Source organism: Cynocephalus volans, chromosome 3 (genome assembly GCF_027409185.1).
Source record: "Cynocephalus volans isolate mCynVol1 chromosome 3, mCynVol1.pri, whole genome shotgun sequence".
Taxonomy (NCBI): Eukaryota; Metazoa; Chordata; class Mammalia; order Dermoptera; family Cynocephalidae; genus Cynocephalus; species Cynocephalus volans.
In genome coordinates, this window is record NC_084462.1 from 129272405 (window position 1) to 129286631 (window position 14227).

General features: G+C 43.1%; 1 protein-coding gene across 1 annotated transcript in view; it reads right to left on the reverse strand.

The window, feature by feature from the left end:
- MIS18BP1 (MIS18 binding protein 1) overlaps positions 1–14227 on the reverse strand; it is a 50562-nt gene that overhangs the window by 18210 nt on the left and 18125 nt on the right. The window contains exons 8-10 of the mRNA XM_063090132.1: positions 13338–13489; positions 12774–12867; positions 9792–10659 (exon numbers count right to left, since the gene is read on the reverse strand). Of these exons, the coding sequence (XP_062946202.1) occupies positions 9792–10659; positions 12774–12867; positions 13338–13489 (1114 nt within the window). The remainder of the gene's footprint in view (positions 1–9791; positions 10660–12773; positions 12868–13337; positions 13490–14227) is intronic.

Below are 14227 nucleotides of genomic sequence, written 5' to 3' on the forward strand. Positions count from 1 at the left end.
TCTCTCGAGCGGTGACACTTTTCGGATCGCAGCGGCAACATCTTCCAAGTCACCCCTCAGGGCTCCCTCGAGCTGTAACACTTTTCGAATCGCAGCGGCAGCACTTTCTAAGTCGCCCCTCGGGAACTCCGTCCCGCCAGGACCAGCCTCCCTTCCACCGCTCACCATTGACGGTCCACCCTCGTCCATTGTTTTCGGCGCTGGCTTCTTCCACTCACCACCGGCTCATCATCAGGAAAGCCCCCTTTTCTAAAGGTCACCAGCCCTTTTCAGGCTACCACAGGGAGTCTAGATCGTCTGGTAGTCCCTAACATCCATACCCACCCCACCACGGCCTTCACAACCACCATAAATTCCCAAACTATAACAGGTTCCAAAGCCCCGATAAACTTTTACTTTCATTTTTGGAGGTTAAAAGCCCCATTCTGTTCTCTCCTTCTCTCTTTCATCCTCTTGTCCACCACTCTCTTCTTTTTTTTTTTTTTTTTTAAAAGATGACCGGTAAGGGGATCTTAACCCTTGACACGCTCAGCCAGCGAGCGAACCGGCCATCCCTATGTGGGATCCGAACCCGGGGCCTTGGTGTTCTCAACACCGCACTCTCCCGAGTGAGCCACGGGCCGGCCCCACCACTCTCTTCTAATCTCTGTCTGATTTCCACCTCTCTCCACTTCCCGGGTCTGGGACCCGACCAGAAATTCCTAGCGCTAGGTTTCCTTCAGGCACCGGGCTTTTGCCCTAGAGAAGTGAAGGTCTGGGTGACGACCCACACCTCCCTTCTCTCCTCCTGGTTCGTACCTGAACCTGTCGGGACTAACGTGACCTACTGGGGACGCCCTCTAGGATTCTGCTTTTCCCAACCGGCTGAATGATCTGTCTTATCACTAATCTCTGTCCAATTTCTGTCTAAAATTCCCATTAAGAGACCAGAATGGGCGCTTCCTCCTCCTCCCTAGAGGACTCTCCACTTCAATGCCTTCTGAAAAACCTCACCAATCTTTCCCTCAGGCCAGATATTAAGCCCAAACTCCTTACCAAATTCTGCACTCAAGATTGGCCTTATTATCCTTTAGATAATCAAAACACATGGCCCCCTGAGGGCACACTAGATCCTAACATTCTACGAGACCTCTTTAACTACTGCCAGCGCCTAAAAAAATGGAAGGAGATCCCCTACATCGAGGCTTTTCGCCTCTTGGCTCAGAACCCCACCCTCTGCTCCTCCTGTGCTCCCTCTCAAGTCCTTTTAGCCTGTAAACCATCTTCACAGTCACCCCTCCATCCTTCCACCTTCGACCCTGCTGATGAACCCCCACCCTACCGACCTCCTCCTCCCCCAGTGCCTACGGCGCCCGCTCCTCCTCCCCCGTCATCCGCGTCACCTTCTGCACCTCCAGCGCCATCCACTCCCCCGTCTTTACCCTCACCTACCCCTGACCCACTAAGCCCCCCTTTCACCCGTTCCTGAGGTCCTCCCCCCGCCCCTTCAATAATCGCCCCACTACGTGAGGTAGCTGGGGCTGAAGGAGTAGTTGGGGTCCATGTTCCCTTTTCCCTAGCTGACCTTACAGAATTAGAAAAAAGACTAGGCTCTTTCTCTACCGACCCTACCACCTACATTAAAGAATTCCAATGGATCCTGCAGGCCTACAGCCTCATACATCATGACTTCTTCATGCTCCTAGCCAATACCCTCCTCCCCGAGGAACGCCGCAGGGTCTGGGATACAGCCCAAACCCATGCCACTGATACCCATCGTACCAATCCAAATCACCCGCCAGGCCCTCAAGCAGACCCAGAACAGGAATGTAATTGGGATTATAACACAGCCCAGGGAATCCAGGCTCGAGACCGTTTTGAATAATTGGCCTCAAAAAATCGGCTCGCAAGGTCGTCAATTTCCAAAAAATTCAAGAAATTGTCCGAAAAAAGGAGGAAACTCCCTCTGAGTTCCTCAATAGATTAACTCAGGCCTTTCAACAATACACTAACTTAGACCCCAACTCAGAAGATGGCCGGCATGTCCTTATGACCTATTTCCTGGCCCAGTCCTACCCCGACATTAAAACTAAACTTAAAAAATTAGAGCAGGGTCCTGCAACCCCGCAGACCGAAATCCTGTCAGTGGCCTTCAATGTCTTTCATAATCGAGAGGAGGAAAAGGAACGTCGAAAACAAAAGGCCGACCACGCCAACTTCCAGATGTTGGCCCAGCTTATCAACCCCCCTGGGCGCCCTCCCACAGCCTCCACCTCTAAGCCTCCACCTGGAGCCTGCTTTAAATGTGGAAAGGAAGGGCATTGGGCAAAGGCTTGCCCCACCCCCAGGCCACCCACCACTCCTTGTACAAAATGCAAAAAGAAGGGACATTGGGGATCTTTTTTTTTTTTTTTTTTTTTAAAGATGACCGGTAAGGGGATCTTAACCCTTGACTTGGTGTTGTGAGCACCACGCTCAGCCAGTGAGCGAACCGGCCATCCGTATATGGGATCCGAACCTGGGGCCTTGGTGTTATCAGCACCGTACTCTCCCGAGTGAGCCACGGGCCGGCCCCGACATTGGGGATCTGATTGCCCCCTCGCCCAAAGGGGTGAGGGACCAACTGCCCCACAGTCCCCAGAACCGTGGACTCCACCTATGGGGGGCCTCGCTGAGGAGGACTGATGGAGCCTTGGCCCTTCCCGACCATCTCTATAACAAAGCAGGAGCCCAGGGTATCCATGGTTGTGGACGGCCACCCAATATCTTTCCTCCTGGACACTGGAGCCACCTTTTCGGTCTTAAGGGAATATAAAGGCCCCACCACCTCCAGCAGCTCTCCTATAGTCGGGGTAGGAGGTAAACAAATCTTTCCCCCAAAATCCCCTCTTTTAACCTGCTGCCTTCAAGGCACTCAATCCGTTTTCTCCCATTCCTTTCTAGTCATGCCACAATGCCCCGTCCCCTTGTTGGGTCGGGACATTCTATCAAGGCTTTAAGTCTCCATTACTTTGCCCCTGTCCTCTTCCTCTACCCCCGTTTCCTTCCTCCTAGCGCTAGTTCAAGCTCAAGATCCTACTAATTCCACCCCTCCAAATAAGTCCTTACCCATCCTGACGCACCCTGTTAACCCCACAGTTTGGGACACTGCCAGCCCCGCTCTGGCCCAGTGTTCCCCCGTACACATAAAACTAAAAGACCCCTCCAAATATATTTGCCAGGCTCAGTATCCATTAACCACAGCAGCCCTCCTCGGGTTAAGTCCCATCATTCAGGACCTATTAAAAAAGGGGTATCTCCGTCCCACTCGCTCCCCTTTCAATACTCCCATACTCGCTGTAAAAAAACCTAATGGCGCCTTTCGTCTCGTCCAAGATCTCCGTCTTGTTAATGCCGCTGTCATTCCCATTCATCCCCTTGTATCAAATCCATACGATCTTATTTCCAAGGTCCCAGCGTCCTCTACTCATTTCTCGGTTTTGGACTTAAAGGATGCCTTCTTTTCCATACCCCTGGAAACCGGCACTCAGGACATTTTTGCCTTCACATGGACCGACCCCCATTCCCCCCACTCCGAACAACTCACTTGGACGGTCCTGCCACAGGGATTTCGGGATAGCCCTCATATTTTCGGGCAGACCCTAGCACAGGACCTCAAATCTTTTCACTTAAACCATCCAGAGTCCACCTTATTACAATATGTGGACGATCTCCTTCTATGCAGTCCTTCATGGGAACAATCCCAAGCTGACACTGCCCATTTGCTTAACTTCCTAGTGGGTAAGGGATATCGAGTGTCCCCAGCCAAAGCCCAAATCTCCTTGCCGTCTGTAACCTACCTTGGTTTTCTCCTCTCCCTGGGAAAGAAGGAAATCACCCTGGACAGGAAACAGCTTCTTACTGACCTGCCCATCCCCCAAACCAAAACAGAAATCCTATCTTTCCTGGGTCTAGCCGGATATTTCTGAGTATGGATCCCCAATTTCTCTTTGCTAGCCCGACCTCTCTATAATATGAGTAAGGGTCCTCCTGAAGAACCTTTACTCTCCTCACCTCAGCGCCCTTTTCTCAAGCTTCGGCAGGCCCTTCTAACGGCCCCTGCACTTCATCTCCCTGATCTAACTAAACCCTTTTTCCTCTACGTTCATGAAAATATGGGACAAGCTCTAGGCGTCCTAGGACAGAATTATGGCCCCTCCTTTGGCCCTGTAGCATACCTATCAAAACAGTTAGACCCCACTGTACAAGGCTGGGCACCCTGTCTAAGAGCCCTAGCGGCGGGGCAGTTGCTGCATAAGGAGGCATCCAATTAACATTTGGGGCACCTCTTACCATTCTGTCACCACATCACCTTAAAGACCTCCTTACCTATAAGGCTCTCCACTCCCTCCCACCTTCCAGAATTCTAACCCTCCTATCCTTGTTTCTGGAAAATCCTGCCCTATCCTTCAATACCTGCCCACCCCTAAACCCAGCTACTCTACTGCCTATACCAGATTCCCCCAACACGCCTTTGCACAGCTTCATAGAAAGCCTTCAGAATTTCATACCTTACCGGTCTTCCATCACTGAGGGGCCCCTGTCTCACGCTGATCTCGCATGGTTCATGGATGGATCCTCATTCAAGGAAGGAAACACTCATTATGCAGGTTATGGCATAGTCTCCCTTGATTCGGTTATAGAAGCCCAACCTTTACCCAGGGGTACTACCAACCAGCAGGCTGAACTTATCGCCACCACGCGAGCCTGCGTTCTAGCTAAAGGAAAAACTCTTAACTTATACATGGACTCCAAATATGTCTTTCATATACTTCTCTCTCATGCCGCCATATGGAAAGAACACGGTCTGCTTAACACCAAGGGTAACACAATCACCAACTCAGCTTTAATCTCCACATTAATTGAGGCATCCCATTTACCTTGTGAATTAGGAGTCATTCATTGCAGATCCCACCAGAGGGACGATTCCCCAATCACTCGCGGGAATTGTAAGGCTGACCTCGCTGCACGCACTGCGGCAATGCACCCACAGACGCAAAACCAACTTCCCATTCTTCCTTACGGCCCCCAGGGTTCACAGACACCCTCTCAGCCCCAACCGCCTAATGATGATAAGTCCTCTCTCTTTTGCTTGCTCCATGACCTGTTTCACTCTAGCCCCCAAGCTTTATCCCAGTTTTTACAGGCCTTCTTCTCAATCACCCCATCTGACAAAGCCCTCTTACGAAAAATCTCCTCCTCATGCACAATCTGCCAGCGTACCAATCCTAACACCCCTCTCAAACCTGGGCCATACCCCTCCCATCAGACCAGAGGTCTCACACCCGCAGCCAACTGGCAAGTCGATTTTACACACATGCCTTCTGTCCGGCACCTCAAATACCTCTTGATGTTTGATGATACCTTTTCAGGATGGGTGGAGGCATTCCCAACATTCAATAAAAAGGCCTCCACCGTAGCCCAGACTCTCCTTTCCCAAATCATCCCACGATTTGGGATGCCTACTTCCATTCAATCTGACAATGGACCTGAATTTACCGCCCAGATAGTACAAAAACTCTCCCAGTCACTCTCTCTCCCCTGGCACCTACATTGCCCTTACCGACCTCAGGCATCTGGAAAGGTAGAAAGAACCAACAGAACCTTAAAGGACATACTAACCAAATTATCTCTGGAATTACACCTTGATTGGGTCCGTCTTCTACCTCTCGCTCTACTCAAGGCCAGAGCTCTCCCAAAGAGGCCCTCCAATCTTTCCCCTTTTGAAGTCATGTATGGTAGGCCCCTCCTACCCCCGGGGATCACAGCAACTGAAGGACCCATACCACTCGCCATGGCTTTACCTTTGCTCTCCCACCTTCGCACCGAATTATGGAAGCACCAGGACTGGCTACTTCCAGATCCATCACTTTCCAAAAATAACCTTTCACTCAGCCCAGGCCAATTAGTATTCTACACTTCCCCAGAACCCAAAACCCCCCTAACCCCTAAAAGGGAAGGCCCATGTCCTGTCATCCTTTGCACTCCGACCGCTGCTAAACTTGCCCTGCCAGGTAATCATGTTACTCCATGGATTCATATTTCTAGGCTGAAGCCTTACACTCAGGATCCGCCATCGGCCACCAAGAACTCCAGTAACAAACTGCAGAAGAACTTAACACACCATTCTTTTCTATGACCAAACCGCCGCCCACTGTAAACGGTGGCCGGACACTTATGGAGGCTGTCCGTATTGGTTCTGCAAGATCCATGACCCACTCATTGGGGCAGGCGGCAGGTTGTTTACATTCAACAGCGGGCAATGCTCCCTAACAATTTCTGATCCCTGGGACTCCAGATGGGCTACCAGGATCATTGCCTTCTTCTTTTGCAACGGCTATGCCTCTCATCCATGCGGAAATCTAGAAATTTCCCGCAAATACGTTCCTGTGCACAATCCAATATCTCATGTCTCCACGGACATCTCACATCAGGAAGAACAACTTTCTTCTGCCCTAGAACAATCCTCTTCCTTTTCTGCTAGTTCCCCAGGGTCACCCATTTACACCTGGCAACAAATCATTCCTGAAACACTCATCTTTCTCAATCACACCTCGCCGGCTCTCTCTCCCGAAAATTGTTTTCTTTGTGCCTCTCTCATGCGACCTGCGACCGCTCCTGGCGGCCGTCCCCTTAAATGCTTCCCTTCCTCTCAATGCTACCTCCTCCCCACCACCAGAACACCTTAACCTTCCGGGCGTCCCTCTCTGGGAGCCCGACGACAAAGACAACAATACTCTGTTGCCCCGTCACTGTCTCATCGGAAGCTCTTCCTCCCTAACTTCTTCCCCATCTTATTGTAATCTTAACACAACCATTCATAACCATACCTACGCCCCACCAGGCACTTTCTTCTGGTGCAATGGAACCCTCTCTACCTCCATCCTGCCTAATCTTACTGTCCCATGCCTTCTTGTCACCATTGTCCCTCAACTCACTCTGTACTCCAATTCAGAACTGTTCTATCTTCTTCACCCACCCTCAAGGCAAAAAAAGGGCCGCCTTCCTCCCGATCATGGTTGGTATTTCCCTAACAATATCAGCGGTGGGAGCTGGCCTGTCGGGAGGAGCCTTAGGACACAGTTTATGGGCGGTCAAAGACATCAATGCTAAACTTGAAGGGGCTCTGACTTCCACTGCCGAATCTCTTTTCCTCTCTACAGAGACAGATCACCTCTTTAGCTCAGGTCACCCTCCAAAACCGCAGAGCACTAGACCTCCTCACTGCAGAAAAAGGAGGTACTTGCATCTTCCTTAGGGAAGAATGCTGTTATTATATCAATGAATCTGGTCTAGTAGAAACAAACATCATCAAACTCACCGACTTAGCTTCCAGCCTACGAACCACATCCAGTTCTAACCCCTTTTCCTCCTTTACCTTAAGCCCTGTCCTAACTTGGATTTGGCCCATTTTGGGACCTCTAATCATTATCCTCATAACCTGCCTTATCTTGCCCTGCATCATTAGGTTTCTTCAAGCCCAAGTGGGAAAAATTTCTAATCAGGCTTTTAACCAGCTTTTGCTTAGAAACTACCAGCTCCTAGATACCGATGAACCCCCCCCGCCTCATCTCGTGAGCGCCTTAGCCGATGCTTAAGAGGTACCACCTTACAGAGAAAATGCATTCCTACACGCCCTTGCCACCGACGCCTGGCTGCTCCCTCCAGTCTCCAACTACGAAGAATGGAACCAGTGCATGTGCGACTTGTGGCTTCAAGGAACGTTTATGGACTTTTCCCCTTTTGAAATTACTTGTTTCTCCACCCTCCTTTGGGGTTTCATAATGGGTATTTATGTACCTTCCTCCTTTTGCCCCCCCCACAACGCCCCAGTTCAGCAGGAAGTAGCTCGATGACTTCAAGTCCCCTTTCCTAAAACAAGAAAAAGGTAGGAATGTAGGGACCCAAATGCCCCAAGGTATCACACCCCGATCACATAAGCCCTTCTCGGCCACACCCCATCATGGCGCTGGTTGCCCTTCTCTTCCGTATTCTCCTTCCCGCCGGCGCGAATTACACACCAATCAGCTCCCCCCCAAACCCCATGCGGTATGCTAAGTAGGGATTGTATTTTAAGCCAATCAGCTTTCCCCTTAAAGCCCTATATATATGTGTGTGTGTGCTGCCTAATAAATGGGCTCTCTCTGGTGGATCGTCAACTGGTGTCGACTCGTCCTTTCACTTACCACACCTGATTTATCAGCAGCAACAGACACAACAAATCAATCTCACACTTTTGAAAAACTATCAGCCTCTGCAATATGACTTTTTCCTGGTTTTCTTCACCCCTTACTGGCCCATTCCTCCCCTGCTTTAATACTTTACTCAAAGCTCAGGATCACACCCTTGTTCTCTTTACATCCTCTCCTTAAGTGTAATCCTCATTTAAATCTATTGGATTTAAATGCCATCGTCAGGCTTAGTAGCTATATCTTAGCTTGGACTTCTTCTGAACTCCACACTGACTTTCCACCTACCTCTTAACATACAATTCAAATAGAACATGTTTAAAAAGAAACTCAATTCCCAATCTAACCTATTCTCTCCTCAAATATTCCCCATACCACCATCTACCAAGTTTAGGTCAAGTGTCACATAATTTATACAATTTGTACTTGATATTGTCTATGCACTGCTAGATTTAATTCAATTTTCTCCATATTTACATCCCCCATATCAGTGTAGAACACAATGGACTACTCTAATAACCCTGCAATTAGTGCCTTGTCTACTTCCCCAAAGGAATCATTTCAAACTCTACCATGCCATCCTAAAATAACTTTTTACTGCACCTAAAAAAAACCAAAACAAAATCTAAAATCCTAAACATGACCTAGAAGATTGTACACAATACGGTCACAGCCCATTTCTCTGCTCTCATCTCAAGTCATTACCCTACAACTCATTATGTTCTAATAACAATAGCTTTATTTTAGTTCCTTCCACATCAAAATTTTTCTAGCCTAATAGGGCCTTTGTTTAGGTTGTTTCCTGTTCCTAGAATGCTGTTTCTCTAGTTTCCTATATGGTTGACACCTACCCTTTCATCTCCATTTAAGTGCCATTATCCGAGAGAGCTTTCCTGACTACACTACCTACAGTTCTCTATATCAGACTCATGTTTGTTTCCTTCACAGAATGTATCACAATTTGTTAGTTATTTTTATTTATTGGTTTACTTTTTATTGTCTGTCTTCCTTACTAGATTGCTCCTTGAGAAAAAGAACTTTGTATATTTTGTTCATTTCTGTATCCTCAAACATTCCAAACTGACTGGTAAATAGAAGGCACCCAATAAATAAACGTTAACTGAGCTTTAACTTCAATTTCTGTACTATGAAACCTTGGACAGATCACCTAATGTTGAGACTCTATTTTCTTTCCTGTAAATGAGGGAGGAAAGACTATTAAATAATCTATAAGTCTGAATTTAGCCTTAATGTTTTATAATAGTAAATATAACTATAAAATATTTCTTAAAATGCGAAACTAAGTGAGAGAGCAGCATTTGACTATGTTGAAATATTAAACAGGAATGAGGTCACTTTTACCTTCCTCATAAGTATGCTTTAGAGATGGCTACAAACTACCGCTAAAAGTTATTTGTATTCTCCTTCCACTCCCTGTACACATTGTAATTTCTCCCCATTTTCTTGGACATCTAACATGTTAATGGTTAGATGTCATTAAATCAGTCCCTGTTGCTGTTTTTACATCTTCAATTGTTTTGTGGCCACTGTGTACATATTTCAGAATCAAATCTAACTACTTACCAATAAAGTTTCTGTAATTCCTTCTCATTCCATTCCTTGTCCTGAATTAAGCCAGGTAAACATTCTGAGGGATGCCTGTTAGTCTTACCAGACCCCATCACCTCAACAATTGGAAACTCACTCCTAACATCAGATTTCTGAAGAATTTCTTTAGCAGAAGATCTAGCTTTCTTTTGTTTGACATGAAATTCATTTTCACCTTCAGTTTCAGATTCTGAAATCACTGGGATATTCTTTGTGATGTTTCTTGTTCTTTTTCTCAGGTGAACCACTGTGTCTCTGGTATTTCTTGCTCCGGTTTTCTTAACAACCCCAGCTTTCCTTCGAATTTCCTTTTCTGTTTCACTCTCTTCACTTGACAAATCTGATGAGGACTGATGTTTGTAACATGGCATAGTTACTTGACTTTCAATTTTCTTCAATTTTGATAAGAACCTGGTATTTTTCTTAAAGTCAGAGATGACCATTTGATCCTTTTTAGAGCTAGGTATTTTTGTTTTCTGGTTGACAGTGAGTAAATCACGTTCATTGCAGTCTTCCTTGTTTTTACTTCTATGACCCACACTATACTCAAATGTATTTTCTAAAGCCCCTGTGGACTTATTGATGAGACCTACAGTTTCATTTAAGTCTGATTCACTTTCTCTCTGATGCTTTCGCACTGCAAAATCTGTTACTGCTTTAATGGTGCCAGAGGACAGATGATGCTTCATGCATGTTTGCTCTATTACTTTTTTAGATTTAAGTGGTGTCAGTAAAATATAAGCTTCCTTCTGATTGACAGACATGTATTTTCTTTCTTCACCTGAGAAAAACTGTTCCCTTGAGGTTAGAATATCAATGGGTACATCTGATTCTTCAGTTCTCTCTTTAATTTCATAAGACAAAACCAAAGACCAAAATCTCAAGTTAGTGATAAATAAATTTAAGTAAAAAAATTTTTTTTTCACAAAATATACTATTTTTCCACAACCTCCACATTATACACAGCTGTCATATTAATAATTTTTCTGAAGCTCAGGTCTATTCAGATCACTGCCCCTTCCATTGTAAACATACACTATTGTTTATACAAACTTCTCAATGACTTTTCAGTGTAGTGGTATACATATCAGCTCTCTGCCTGGCCTTCAATATAGTTCTAATCTCTCACTGTTCTCAAATCTGAACTATCTACATCCTGTGCCTATTAAACCAACTGCTGATTCTCAAATTTTCTTGATTCTCAACTTTCATTAATATCATTCACTCTACCTGGAAAGTTTCCTTCACTCATCTACAAACCAAATCATTAACTGCTTTGATTTTATTCTCAAAACCACTTAGTCTACAAACTTTGTCCTGATTCCCTCAATTGAATGGAAGCTCTCCTTCTTTTAATTTTCCAAATACTTTTAAATAATGCCATGTTTGACAATACGTCCTGCATATTAACTGTATACTTGTCTTATACTTCAATTAGATTGGAAAAGACTCATTAATGGTAAAACCTTTATCTTCATGTTTGATTTTTTTTTTTTTGCTGGAGTTAGTACAGAGCCTTTCACATATACAACAGATGCTAAATAAATATTTGTGAAATCAATTCTCTGGACATAAAATATTTAGAAGACACAAGAAAACCACAAGGGTCACTAAAACCTTAGTAAGTATGTAATATATGAAATAGAATCTAGGCCAGTTGAGGAGGAGGAGCCAGGAGAACATGGAACTCCATTTGCATGGCTCTACTCATCCCTGATGGGGGCCACAGAGACACACCATTGCTGAATTCCCCAAATGCCATGAGGAAATAACTAAAATAGAACAAATTGGGAATCTTTATTTTACCATGTCACTAAGAAAAACAAAGTAAAATAAACCCAATTCTCTAATTTGAAACTTAAGAAACCAGAAGCTGAACTAACTAAAATACTAACTTTAAATTATCCAATTGTAATTATAAATAAATATAGATTATAAATCATCATACCAAACATCATAGTGAAATATTGCAACAACCTACATGTATTATGTGCCACTGTTTACAAGATGAATGACAACATGAAAGACTGATGTCAGCCTATTCTGGATAGTGTAACCTAACCTGTGTGAACTTGGTAGTATAAGTAGTATTGCTTTCCTCTCTACTTCTTGAAGCACTTATAAATGTTCTTTACTTTCATTTCTTTTCACTGATAAGAAATAAAACAGAAAAATGCTATTAAACTAATGGATTGAACTCAACATGAAATTTTAAACTTTCTAATGTTTAGAGAAAAGGCTCTTTAAATTTTGGTATGCAGGATTTCAATTAAATCACTCTGAAAATCCACATTTATACAAAACTAAATTATGGTATTAAATTCGTAAAAGGATTCAGTCTTTAAATACTCCTATAACCATATTTAATTTTTTTATATAGGTATATTTAAAATGACGTATAATTTTGTGATGTAAACAAAATTATTTAGTGTCCAGATTAAAGGACGCAAACCTGTAAGTATATGTGGAATTTGAAGTTATAAATTATTTTTTATCATGCAATAATATCTTCTGTAAAAGTAATAAAACCAAACATTTAAAACCATTAGAACAGTTTACCATTTTAGGGCTGGCTGGTTAGCTCAGTTGGTTAAAGTGTTTGGTTCTCTGTACTGGCCAGTCGCCAGAAAAACAAAACAAAAATAAAATAAAATAAAGTTTACCATTTTAGATTAGGACATTTAAAAGATCATTTTTATCATATCAAAAACATTACAAATAGGGCCGGCCCGTGGCTCACTCGGTAGAGTGCGGTGCTGATAACATCAAGGCCCCGGGTTCGGATCCCATATACGGATGGCCGGTTCACTCACTGATTAAGTGTGGTGCTGACAACACCAAGTCAAGGGTTAAGATCCCCTTACCGGTCATCTTTTAAAAACAAACAAACAAACAAACAAAAACATTACAAATAGTGGCTTACTACTTATCATTATAAAACTATTACGGATATATTACCTTGCTTCTGACTTTCAATTATCTTTTCATTCTTTCTTTCACAATTGAGCTTCTTTGAAGAAAACTTTTTATATTCTTTTTTTCCAATTAATCCCTTCAAAATAAAAAAATGACTTTCTTTTATTTCAACTACTACCTAAACGTGACCTTAAGCATTTTCACTGTATTCATCAAGCACACAAACCGCTAGGTATTTATAGTTCTACAAATTTCATTAGTGAAGGCATTCAGAAACTCACTTGCTAGAGCTTTAGCTTTAGAAGCACCACGTCCACTGTTCTAAATATTTCCTTTATTGATTTAATACTTTGTGGTTTTTCAAGTGCGTTTTTGTACACTTTACTTTAAGCTTGACTCTAAGCTAAAACTTAGTTATTGTTGCCTGCACTTTTTCAATGAGAGACTGAGAAAATAATCAAGTCATTTACCTACAGTCCCAAAGTTAACTAAAAGCTGATACCTTACAAACAGAACTTATATCTTCTGATTTGTCCTAAACCTTTTCATGGTGTCACATCATCACGCCTCTGAACAGCAAATAAACACTATACAGTAAAGCCTTACCTGATTAGGTAAGTCACATCCTCCTCCATTTTGAATAGTATTATTTATATGGTCATCTGGGAGCTTTAATGGTGGTTCATTTCGGCAATTGCTATGGAAAATGTTTAATTCTGTAGCTCTTGGCAACCCATTGTGTTTATTACTCTTCAGTTCTTCAGTACAAAGAGATTTCAATAATTAACTATATAAAAAGTAAGCTGCTTTCCACATTAAAAAATTAACTTTGAAAAATTTCTCTAATCCAGTGTCACAAATATTTGCTATAATTTGATTATCATATAAAGCAATTTTATTTGGACAGAATTACTCTGTAATCCTGAATAAAACATAGTAGGGCCATGTTTTATTCAAATCACTTTTATTTTCAGGAAAAAAAAAAAAAAAACTGAACAGCCACATTATTCATAACTATCTGTTTTGGATCTCTTTTGTCACATCTAAAGACATACCAGTAAGATTAATCGATTTGGTAAATAAAAATTCCTGTTCATCCTAACTGCACATGAACTAAATATAAACAGAAAGCTAATAACTATTTCCCTTATTCTTCATGTACATCGAATGATGTTTCAGTTAGTTTATGTGCTCCAATATACAACTAATATATAACTAAATTTACGCTAATAAGAATTTTGACCAAAACCAAATTACATTGTACAAGATTCTATGTTCAACAAATAGTTATTGATAAGTTAAAAACTATAAAAACATTTTGTTATTCTTCTAGAAGCTACATATTATAAAGATTTACAATGGATGGCCCCTGCTCTTGAGAATGTTATTGCAAAGGAGGCTGATATTATAATAAGTCATTTATAACATACTCTGGTAAGTATAATAACAGAGATAAAGTACTTTAAGAGCAATACTATGATATACAGGTTAGAGCA